The sequence below is a fragment of the Tasmannia lanceolata genome, unplaced genomic scaffold (genome assembly GCF_043159265.1).
Source record: "Tasmannia lanceolata isolate RefF3 unplaced genomic scaffold, GAP_Taslan_0.1 ptg000013l, whole genome shotgun sequence".
NCBI classification, from domain to species: domain Eukaryota; kingdom Viridiplantae; phylum Streptophyta; class Magnoliopsida; order Canellales; family Winteraceae; genus Tasmannia; species Tasmannia lanceolata.
In genome coordinates, this window is record NW_027518690.1 from 42,178,003 (window position 1) to 42,188,784 (window position 10,782).

At 39.1% G+C, this 10,782-nt stretch overlaps 1 protein-coding gene across 1 annotated transcript; it reads left to right on the top strand.

The window, feature by feature from the left end:
* The first annotated feature begins 2,633 nt into the window (after nucleotides 1-2,633).
* On the top strand, nucleotides 2,634-7,208 carry LOC143890156 (uncharacterized). Its single transcript, XM_077394729.1, has 2 exons — nucleotides 2,634-5,799; nucleotides 6,544-7,208. Exons 1-2 carry the CDS (start codon nucleotides 2,655-2,657, stop codon nucleotides 6,906-6,908), a joined length of 3,510 nt encoding a protein of 1,169 aa, XP_077250844.1. The 5' UTR covers nucleotides 2,634-2,654; the 3' UTR covers nucleotides 6,909-7,208.
* Nucleotides 7,209-10,782: the final 3,574 nt, after the last annotated feature.

A 10,782-nucleotide genomic window follows, 5' to 3' on the forward strand; every position in this document is an offset into this window, starting at 1 on the left:
TGGGACTGATGAGGCATTATCATCCAAGTGGGTTCCATATATGTTGATTCAAGTAGTCAACTTTGGGACCATACCCTTAATCTGCATGGAAAAAAGCAGGCATAGAGGGACGAAAAACACATCAACAACAATAAGAAGATGAGGAAAAACACACTCCAACTTAATACATTGGCGACTCACTATGACACCCGTTGAAAATAACACATTGCAAGTAGCTAGTTTTTTTAGGCCAGTGATAAATCGACCCCCAAATATCTTAAATCGACTCCCCATGCGTCTTTCCCCGTTGCCTTAGAAAAGCCATATGGTTTGGAAATAAATGAAACGAGAGCAATTTTTATGCAAGATATGAACCCTCTATCTCTCTACCTTGGAGGCGTCACCCATGTAGAAGAAAAGTAATGAGTGAGGGGGCCTTCCAAATAGGCTATAGTTAGAGGGAAATGATATATTCAACCCTTTTCTTAATCGGGACGGCCTTCTCTAATGTAAAAAGGGTAGTTGTAAATACACCTGAGGGCTGTCCCAAGTAAGAAAAGAGTCAAATATATCACCTACCTAGTTAAATATGTCGATTGTTTCAATAAGATGTGTTGATTATAAGTTAGCACTATTTGATTGGTACATTTATGATTCCAATCCTCAGCCAAGTAAATACAAGGCTCCTGCTTTTGACACGTCTATCATGGCCCACCGAGAGATGTAAAGTGACTTTGTTCATTGTCACTATCTTCATTGTTACATTACCTAACCTTTTCAAACCTTGCTTAGTTGCTTTTATGCAAAGGAAAAAAAAATAAAGGTTGGATATACCCAAAACCGAACCGAACCGATCAAGTTCGGTTTGATACCAAAATATTTGGTTTGGTTTTGGTTCCAAATTCCGAGAACCGATTGCACATGGTTCGGTTATGAGTATACCCCGGAATCGAACCGAACCATGTCCATCCCTACATCCATTTGTGTGCATCACAAAATGTACATATCTTCTAAACCGTTCATTTGTTGGGCCCCAATGTAGATATGCATTGCTCCAAAATCATCTTCATATTCTAACCCTCTAATATGTAGATAAACTACACCCATTAGAAAAGTAAAATAAATCTTTGCCAATAAAAATAAACAAACTACACCGTATAGAAAACTCTACCGAATGATAGGAAGGTTAGGATCATCCTACATAGAAAAATTTTGGGGTACGTGCTACTTAGGTTGGGCTGTATTTTGATGAGGGCACTCCTCACTTTATTAAAAGTGCAGCATGCCTGGACCATACGATGATCTAGACCATCCATAAGATGGGCCACAGCCTAAATAGGTTGTGCCTGAAAAATCATTTCCATAGGTTGATCCTAACCCTCTATAGATCGGAGGGTTAGGATCAACCTATGGAAATAAAACACTGCGAACGGTTTGGATTAGTCCTATGAAGTTGGTTCCACTATACTTTTTGACAAATATGGGACGTTGAGGGGCACTCCACTGTTTCAAGAAGGAATGCCAGTGTTCAAGATCCTAACCCTCCATCTAATCTATCTCACAGGATTGAACATGGCCAAGAATCTTCCCTGTTAGATGTTCCGAAATTTCCGTTTATTGATAGTTTATCATCGAAATTTGGAATATTGACATTCATTTTCTTCAAAAAAAAGCCAAGCATATTTTGGGATTTGTCATAGGTGCACCATGGCACGAAAAGACACTCATTACTCCCAAAATATCTATACCATAAGATGATCCTAACCCTCCAATTTGAGGAGATTTCTAAATTTTGTGATGTGTCGCCCTCACCCAAAATCATCCAATCCACTTTTTGGTGAATGGCTGAGATTGAATAACCTATTTTTCAGTTAGATTAATCTTAGCCATTCACCAATAAGTGATGGGCTGATTATGATCATTTTTAGGGCCCAACAAATGCTAGATTAGGTCATCCAACTATATGGAACCCAAGATTGTTTCCATAGGATGATCCTAACCCTCTGATCTATAGAGGAAGATGGTTAGAATCATCCTATGGAGACGATCTATGAGATATAGCCTATTTACATTGTGGCCCAACAAATGAATGGTTTGGATTAGTCCTATGAAGTGGGTTTCACTGTACTTTTTGACAAATATGGGACGTTGAGGGGCACTCTGAGTATAAATAATAGAAAATTTCTATTATTTGTCATCACAAAATAATAGAAAGGGATTTGCTAGGGTCCATTGCATGAAGGCATTTTGTGGCTGGTTGTTGCATGTGAGAGCAGCCACGTAGGCTCACTTGGAATTTAGGGAAGTGATGACTCAGCTCTCTATTTCTTGGAACGGAGCGAGACATGCCGTATGTCAAGAATTTCCTTTACAACATCTGCAGACCTTCATGGAATGGCGTCCCGATCTTTCAACCACTTGTCCCAAAAATTAAACGGCTAGGATCATACATGTGTCCTCAACCTCTTCACGGTAAAACACAGCGTGAGCTAATAAGATAAGTTTATGTGGTGAATGATCAAGAAGAAGAAAAGACTACGGTTCTTACACGCTTAGAAAAATACGAGTGGGGCCACCTTAATTATCTTGTCTGCTACAAGAATAAAAGGACACGACTTTTTCACTATAAATCTACATCCAACATGAGCCAAAAAACTCACACACCACCGACAACCATGGCCTTGGAGAAATCTCTCTCCCTCTTCTCTTTACTTTTCTGCTTTATGATGCTTTCTTGCCGTTCAACAACGGCAATTTCAGTAGAAGCAGAGGCTCTCCTCGGCTGGAAAGCTAGCCTCCTTAACCAAGCTCCTCTCAATTCATGGTCACTTCACAATGCCACCAACAAAAGCCCATGCAATTGGAGGGGAATAGCGTGCAACCATGAAGGAAGTGTCACTCAAATAAACCTAACAGCTGTAGGTTTGCAAGGTAAGCTCTACAACTTCAAATTCTCTTCCTTTCCAAAACTCGCCAATCTTGATCTTAGCAACAACGCACTCTTCGGAACAATTCCTTCCGCAATAGGAAACATGACCAACCTTGTCACGTTGTACTTCTACAGGAATAATCTCTCTGGCCCCATCCCTGAAGAAATAGGAAATTTGAAAAATATGGCTGATATGGAAATGTCCCATAACATTCTAACAGGTTCCATTCCTTCCGCAATAGGAAACTTGACCAACCTTGTCACGTTGTACCTTCACAGCAATAAGCTCTCTGGCCCCATCCCTGAAGAAATAGGATATTTGAAAAATATGGCTTATCTAGGAATGTCCGATAACATTCTAACAGGTTCCATTCCTTCCACAATAGGAAACTTGACCAACCTTGTCACATTGTACCTCAACAACAATAATCTCTCTGGCCCCATCCCAAAAGAAATAGGAAATTTGAAAAATATGACTGATCTGAGAATCTCCTATAACATTCTAACAGGTTCCATTCCTTCAACAATAGTAAACTTGACCAACCTTGTCACGTTGTACCTCAACAACAATAATCTCTCTGGCCCCATCCCTAAAGAAATAGGATATTTGAAAAATATGGTTGAGCTGGGAATGTCCAATAACATTCTAACAGGTTCCATTCCTTCCACAATAGGAAACTTGACAAACCTTGTGACATTGTACCTCCACCGTAATAAGCTCTCTGGCCCCATCCCTATAGAAATAGGATTTTTGAAAAATATGGTTGATATGGGAATGTCCTTTAACATTCTAACAGGTTCCATTCCTTCAACAATAGGAAACTTGACCAACGTTACTTATTTGTACCTCGGTAACAATAGCCTCTCTGGCCCCATCCCTAATGAAATTGGTGAGTTGAAAAATATGGATGAACTTGACATGTCCTTTAACATTCTAACAGGTTCCATTCCTTCCGCATTAGGAAACTTGACTAAGCTTTCCCTCTTGCACCTCTCCAGTAATAAGCTCTCTGGCCCCATCCCTAAAGAAATTGGAGATTTGAAAAATATGGTTGAGTTGGTCATTTACTCTAACATTCTAACAGGTCCAATTCCCCCTTCTTTAGCTGATCTTAAAAAGCTAACTGATCTACGCCTATTTGAAAATAAGCTTTCGGGTTCACTTCCTCAAGAAATGCCAAGTCTGATAAATTTGGTCTCACTCCAACTGGGAGACAACAACCTCTCGGGATATTTGCCACAACAAATTTGCCAAGGTGGATCGCTTAAAATATTTGGGATACAAAATAACCAATTTACAGGTCCCATCCCAAAAAGCTTGAGAAACTGCACTGGCTTAACCAGAGTTAAGCTCGAAGGAAACTATCTCACAGGAAATATGTCCGAAGATTTTGGAGTTTATCCAAATCTTACATACATTGATTTGAGCTACAACCAATTTTATGGAGAACTCTCTCCAAGTTGGGTTGGGTGTGAAAATTTAGTAAGTTTAAGGGTCTCTGAGAACTTCATTACTGGTAAAATACCACCAGAATTTGGACAGATGATTCAAATTGAACTACTTGACCTTTCTTTGAACCATTTGGTAGGAGAGATTCCAAAGGAAGTGGGGAGTTTGACAGCTTTATTTAAGTTGATTTTAAATGGTAACCAACTTTCGGGTCGGATACCATTTGAAATCGGAAAATTGTCCAATTTAGAGATCCTTGACCTATCAGCAAACAATCTAAGTGGATCGATACCAGAACAACTAGAAGATTGCTCGAAATTGCATTCTTTGAAATTAAGCACAAATAATTTGAATGGAGGCATTCCATTTCAAATAGGCAATCTAGCAGAGCTACAAAATATGCTAGATCTTAGTTGTAACTTGCTTACAGGAGAAATATCACCCCAACTAGGAAAATTACACATGTTGGAAATCTTAAATATTTCCTACAATATGTTAACTGGTTCAATTCCATCTTCTTTGAAAGATATGCTCAGCTTGACATTGATTGATTTATCATACAATAATTTGGTGGGTAGTCTTCCTAACAGCAAAGCCTTCCAACAAGGGACATTTGTGGGCAACATAGGACTATGCGGCAAAGCGCAAGGTTTGCAATCGTGCAATTCCCCACCGATAAATAGGGGTGAAACAAAAAAGAGACACAAAGTTATCACATTGATCATTCTCTCTCTTTTGAGCCCTGTATTCCTTCTACTTTTAGTTTTTGGAATTATTTTCATTTTTCGCCACAAAACAAGAAATGCAGAGGAAGAGAGAAATGCAGAGGGACGGAGAAATGAAATGAATAAAGATCTATTTTCGATATGGAATTGGGATGGGTGTATTTCTTATGAAGATATCATCGATGCGACAGAGGACTTTGATGACAAATATTGCATTGGGGAGGGCGGATATGGGAGAGTTTACAAAGCATCTTTGCCAACTGGGCAAGTAATAGCTGTAAAAAAACTTCACAAATTGGAAGATGACCAGCAAATTGATCAGAGAAGTTTCATAAATGAGGTACGGGCATTAACAGAAATTCGTCACCGCAACATTGTCAAGCTTTACGGGTTTTGTACCCATCGTCGATGTATGTTTCTGGTTTATGAGTATATTGAAAGTGGAAATGTGGCTAATATCCTAAGCAGTGAGAAAGGGGCGTTGGAGTTGGATTGGTTGAAGAGGGTGAATATTATTAAAGCCGTGGCCCATTCTTTATCATACATGCACCATGATTGCGACCTCCCAATAGTTCATCGAGATATCTCTAGCAAAAATGTTTTATTGGATTCAGAATTTGAGGCTCATGTCTCTGATTTTGGTACTGCTAGACTTCTAATGCCTGATTCATCAAATTGGACAGAACTTGCAGGCACTTACGGATATGTTGCTCCAGGTTAGTTCCTCACATATTGTTTTATTGTCTTAATATAATTGTTTAGAAAATTACATCTTACTTGGTTTTTACGTTATTGGTTCACACCCACCTAAGGTCAAAATATTTTTGAGACCATTGATGTGATTGCCCCACCTAAGAGATACAATATCCTAAGGCCATGTTTATCTTGGATTTTGAAAACCAACTGTGAATCCAAAACCGATTATTGGACTCACAATTAAACGTATATTTGAGTTCAATAGCAGTTTTGGGCTCACAATCGGTTCTCAAAATCCATGACAAACCGGGCCTAATTCTTCCACAACCAAAACAAAAAACCACCTTAAAATTGGTGGAAATTTTACTTGACTAGTAAGTATCTAAAATTTTGAGTATTCTTACTAAGATTTTAGTCAAGGGGATTTTTGTAAATTTTCCAACTTTAAAATGTTTGATTAGGAAATTGATTTGCTTAATTTCTATTGTTTCGATGTGGAATTTTTCGAGAAAATATTAGCCTATTTCTTTTTAATTTTTACGGAATGATGAGTTGCCAGCCAGCACTGACCTGATCCAACGGTCACACGAGCACCGAAGTAAAACCCATATCCAAACCTCTCTTGTCATGGTCTGCTCATGTCACATACTAGTTTCATTGCACCTTAAGCAAAAGGTTAAAGGCATGTATTTGTATTGTGCAAAAGGTTAAAGGGATGTTCGGATCCTCGAGATATCATTTTTTATGTGGATTTTTTTTGGCAGAGCTTGCTTACACAATGAGAGTGACCGAGAAATGCGATGTATATAGCTTTGGGGTTTTAGCACTTGATGTGATATTGGGAAGACACCCTGGAGATATCATCTCCTCCTTGTCATCATCATCATCTGAAGGTGGCCAGAATCTACGGCTAAAGGATGTGTTGGACCCACGGCTCCCGAATCCCGAAGACCAAGTTGGAAATGAAGTAGTTTTGGCAGTGTCAATGGCACTTGCGTGCATAAATGCAAATCCACAAACTCGGCCAACCATGCAACACGTCTCTCAAAAGTTCTCTGCTCGAATGCCACCTTTTCCAAAGCCATTCCACACAATTGAATTGTCTCAACTGATGGAATTTCAAGTATAAATGGGTTGAGTCTCTTCACCTTCTCAGTTACCGTCGAGATCAAGTCTTGGGTCCCACATGGGGGCATGTATGTTTAATGTTTTTTTTTTTAATGTCATGTATGTTTAATGTCATGTATGTTTAATGTATAAACATCATCTGCATAGGTTAAAGTATTTTGATATACTGTTGTGTAATCGAAACCATTCATTTTTGACAGATGATTCTATTCCTCTAATCTGTAGAGGGACCGTCGGTTATAAAAAACTCTGTATATCGGACGGTTAAGATCATCTAATGGAAATGATTTTTGAGGGATTCCATAGTATCTAAGTCAAAGCCCGGCAAATGAACGGCTTGGATCATCGAACCATACGGGCTCCAATGTATTCTTTTAAAAAATATTTGCATGTATACTGATTAAAAACAATATAAATTTAAATTTCTTTAAGAAAAAGGGATCCTAATAGTTTGCATAGGGAGCAATGAATCACTCGCTTTCATCCCTCTCTGTCCGGTCTCTGAACTCAAGCCCACTCCCTCACAACCTAGGCCTCCATGGTACAAATCCCGGTACAGAAAGTGCCACTCAACTTTGAAAGCTTCATTCTCCCTCTCTGGCCGTCGGATCGACTTGAAACTTTAGGGGGTGACTCATCAGAGAGGAACAAAACTGTACCATCCACTGGCTCGGAAATTTTTCCGTTCACCAGCAGTTTTCCAGGGTGGTGAACGGAAAAATTACCTCATAAAGAATTATTCATAAAAGCATGTTTTTTTCCGCATGATTAATGTTTGAGCAACTTTTGACAACATTGAAGGCATTGTTTTGCAGAGTACATTGCTAAGAACACCATCCATAACTAACTAAATACTAACACCAAAACAAATATAAATAACCATTTAATTTCGACGCTAAAACAATGGGGGAGAACAGGTAAGGTAAAGTCTTTATAACAGTACATTGGGCAGACTAAAACAATTACCCAAGAATTACCAATGTATAGTCATACCAAAACAATTACTTTCAATGAAGCGCCTTATTTCCATTCATCCACTGCACCAACTTCAGATTTTCACTAATCACGGAAGCTACCTTTCCCCTTCATAAATGTTGTTCTGTGCCACCTATCTGTATATGGTAGCCATAGAATTGATTGTCCACTAATCGCAGAAGCTGGCTTCCCATTAATAAATGTTGCAAATGATCAGCTTGCATGGTTGGATTCTTGAGAGGGCAGGAATGAGTTGAGTGTGAGAAGTGGCTAAAAAACAAGGAAAAAGTCGATCATATTATGGGTATAGTTTTTTGTTTCCTTGTTTTTCATGCTTTTCATACCTTTTCCTCAGTCCCTCTCCTAGCCTCCCTCAGCATTAGGTAAGCTCAGATTCTAGGAAAAAAAATTCATGGTAGCCAGTCGTGCCTCGTGTTCTTAACATTCACATGTCGCTGTCTCTTGTTTTATGGTGGCAGCATGATCTACAGAGTATTTTTGTACAAAAACATCTCACGTGACAGGCAAAAGAACACGGCGTCGATAATCTCACTTCTTCCATTTAATTTTCTTCCTTCTCCGTCACCTTCTTCCATTATTTTACACAATGGCAATAATAAAGATGTAGGCATAAAGTCCTCTTTGAACTAGAGCAATCAATCAGATGCCTTCAAATCTATGGGTTGAGGTTTTTACGATTCCGCATAAAATGGTAGAACATCTCTATTTTAGTTATTGTATTGCATTTTTTCTTCCTTTCGTTTTGCTTTATGACAAGCTAACTAGAAGAAGCCGAGTGTGGGGGTTTGTGACAATGCCTACAGTCACACCCCAAACTGCACCCTCGTGTAGGACATGATAGCGTTATACACCTGCAAATCAAGCTCTACAAGTACACAAGGCTAACAAAATAGTATCATGTCTAAGCCTAGCATAGACTAAACTAAAGGAATCTAACAAAATCTTTTACAAGGTTCACATGATATTTTAGTTACTGTATTGAATTTTTTCTTGCTTTCGTTTTGCTTTATGACAAGCTAACTGGAAGGAGCCGAGTGTGGGGGTTTGTGACAATGCCTACAGTCACACCCCAAACTGCACCCTCGGCGTAGCAAATGATAGCGTCGTAAACCTGCAAATCAAGCTCTACAAGTAAACAAGGCTAATAAAATAATATCAGATCTGGGCCTAGCATAGTCTAAACTAAAGGAATTTAACAGAATCTTTTACAAGGTTCACATAATACTCACTGTCTAACTGAATCAAAGAAAACTAAATCTCGAAGCTAAACCGATCCAGAAGCTAAGCGTCACTCTCCGCATTCCCTTCACGATGATCAAAGTCTAAAAATGTTAAAAACCACAGTCAGCTAAAAAACTCAGTACATAATAACAGACTACTATAAGTGTAGGTCTAAGCATGCCAAGGCTTGATAAGGGTCAACAAATATAATCAGAACTGAATACTGAAGTCTCAAACAAAAATAGTGGGTATAGCAATAATCAAAGGTGCAGGTATTGGAAAATTAGATAATGGATCTGATCTATGGTTTATTCAAACCCAACAAATTTGTAACTTGAAATGAAAAAACTCTTTTTGTTTGGAAACCAGAAATAAAATAGAACTTCTCTGTTTGGTTGAAAACCCTTTGGAAATCAGATTGAAAAGAATAAGGTCGAGTCGTGCCACTGGTCACTCTCCTTAAGAATCGTATCTGCCCCCTACCGGTGCAACCGGGATTTGCGAACCGACTCTCCAAAATAAAACAGTCGAAATTGGCCCCAGTCCACGTGCACTCGCTGACTGGTCCACCCAGAAGCACTAACGAAACTGTGCTCAGAATGAACGGAACGAAGGAGGAAGAAGAACATAACAGAAAACCTTGAGTTATAAATTTCAGAATGTGCAAAAACGTCTGTGTAATTTCTGTGTCCAAAACAATCTGTCTCGTCCCCTTTTATAGATCTGAAAGTGTCTATTGGGGAGAGCCACCATTAAAACACACCCTTAAAGGCCAGTAACGTTTTTTCTCCCAACAGTCATTTTTGTAACCGTTGAGATTTTAAACGGTTCTTTACAATTAAGGTGGTGTGTCCATATCAAAATGGTTTTTTGCAAAAAAAATAACCTTTTCATTTAAACCCAAACCCGGACCCGGACCTCGGACCACGGGCCACGGCCCGGCCCGACGAGGCGAGGCGCGCGCTCGTGTATGGGTTTTTTACACATGGGCTTTTGCTATTCTAAAAGCCCAAAACCCAACAAATTCTAAAGCCCCTTGAAGGCTCAAGCCTTTCTCCAACTCTCCATCTTATATAGATGAGAAAATTTCTCTCAAGCTCCTATGTGGGACTATTTATTTTGCCTTGGTTTAGAGAGTACAACATTCACACACACATCAAGGTCTTGGGTTCAAGTCCACATTCATGCAATTGATTCTAGTTTTCAAAGAAAGAGGGGGAGAACTTTAATTTGAATCTTCCCTCCAAATTTTAAACACAAAGCAAAAGCATCTTTGACTTTTCTATTTAAAAAATTTGAAATTGTCCAACAACAGGTCAAAACAGAATATTGAACAGAGGAGAAAAATAAACTAAACAGTATCAAAAGTCAAAGCCAAAGGGTGTCCAAAGTACAGATCCAATTCCGAATCATCGGCCTGTCTAGAAGACGTGTTATTACTTACACCAACCATCCACGGTGTTGAAACTAGTTCCTCAAAGTTCAGATACAGATCACAAAGGCCAATATTCTATCCCTGATAGGCAAGAAGTCCAGTATACTACCCCACGGTGGGTATTAGAAATCCAGTGTACCAACCCCACGGTGGGTGTCAGAAATAACTCAAGCCTCCACAAAAGTGTCCCGGATAACGAAACATAAGCCCAAAACTGATAGTA

Coding starts and splice junctions, on each gene's coding strand:
- LOC143890156 (XM_077394729.1), top strand. CDS start 2,655: ATGGCCTTGGAGAAATCTCTCTCCCTCTTCTCTTTACTTTTCTGCTTT. Junction 5,800..6,543: donor TTACGGATATGTTGCTCCAG/GTTAGTTCCTCA, acceptor TTTTTTTGGCAG/AGCTTGCTTACACAATGAGA.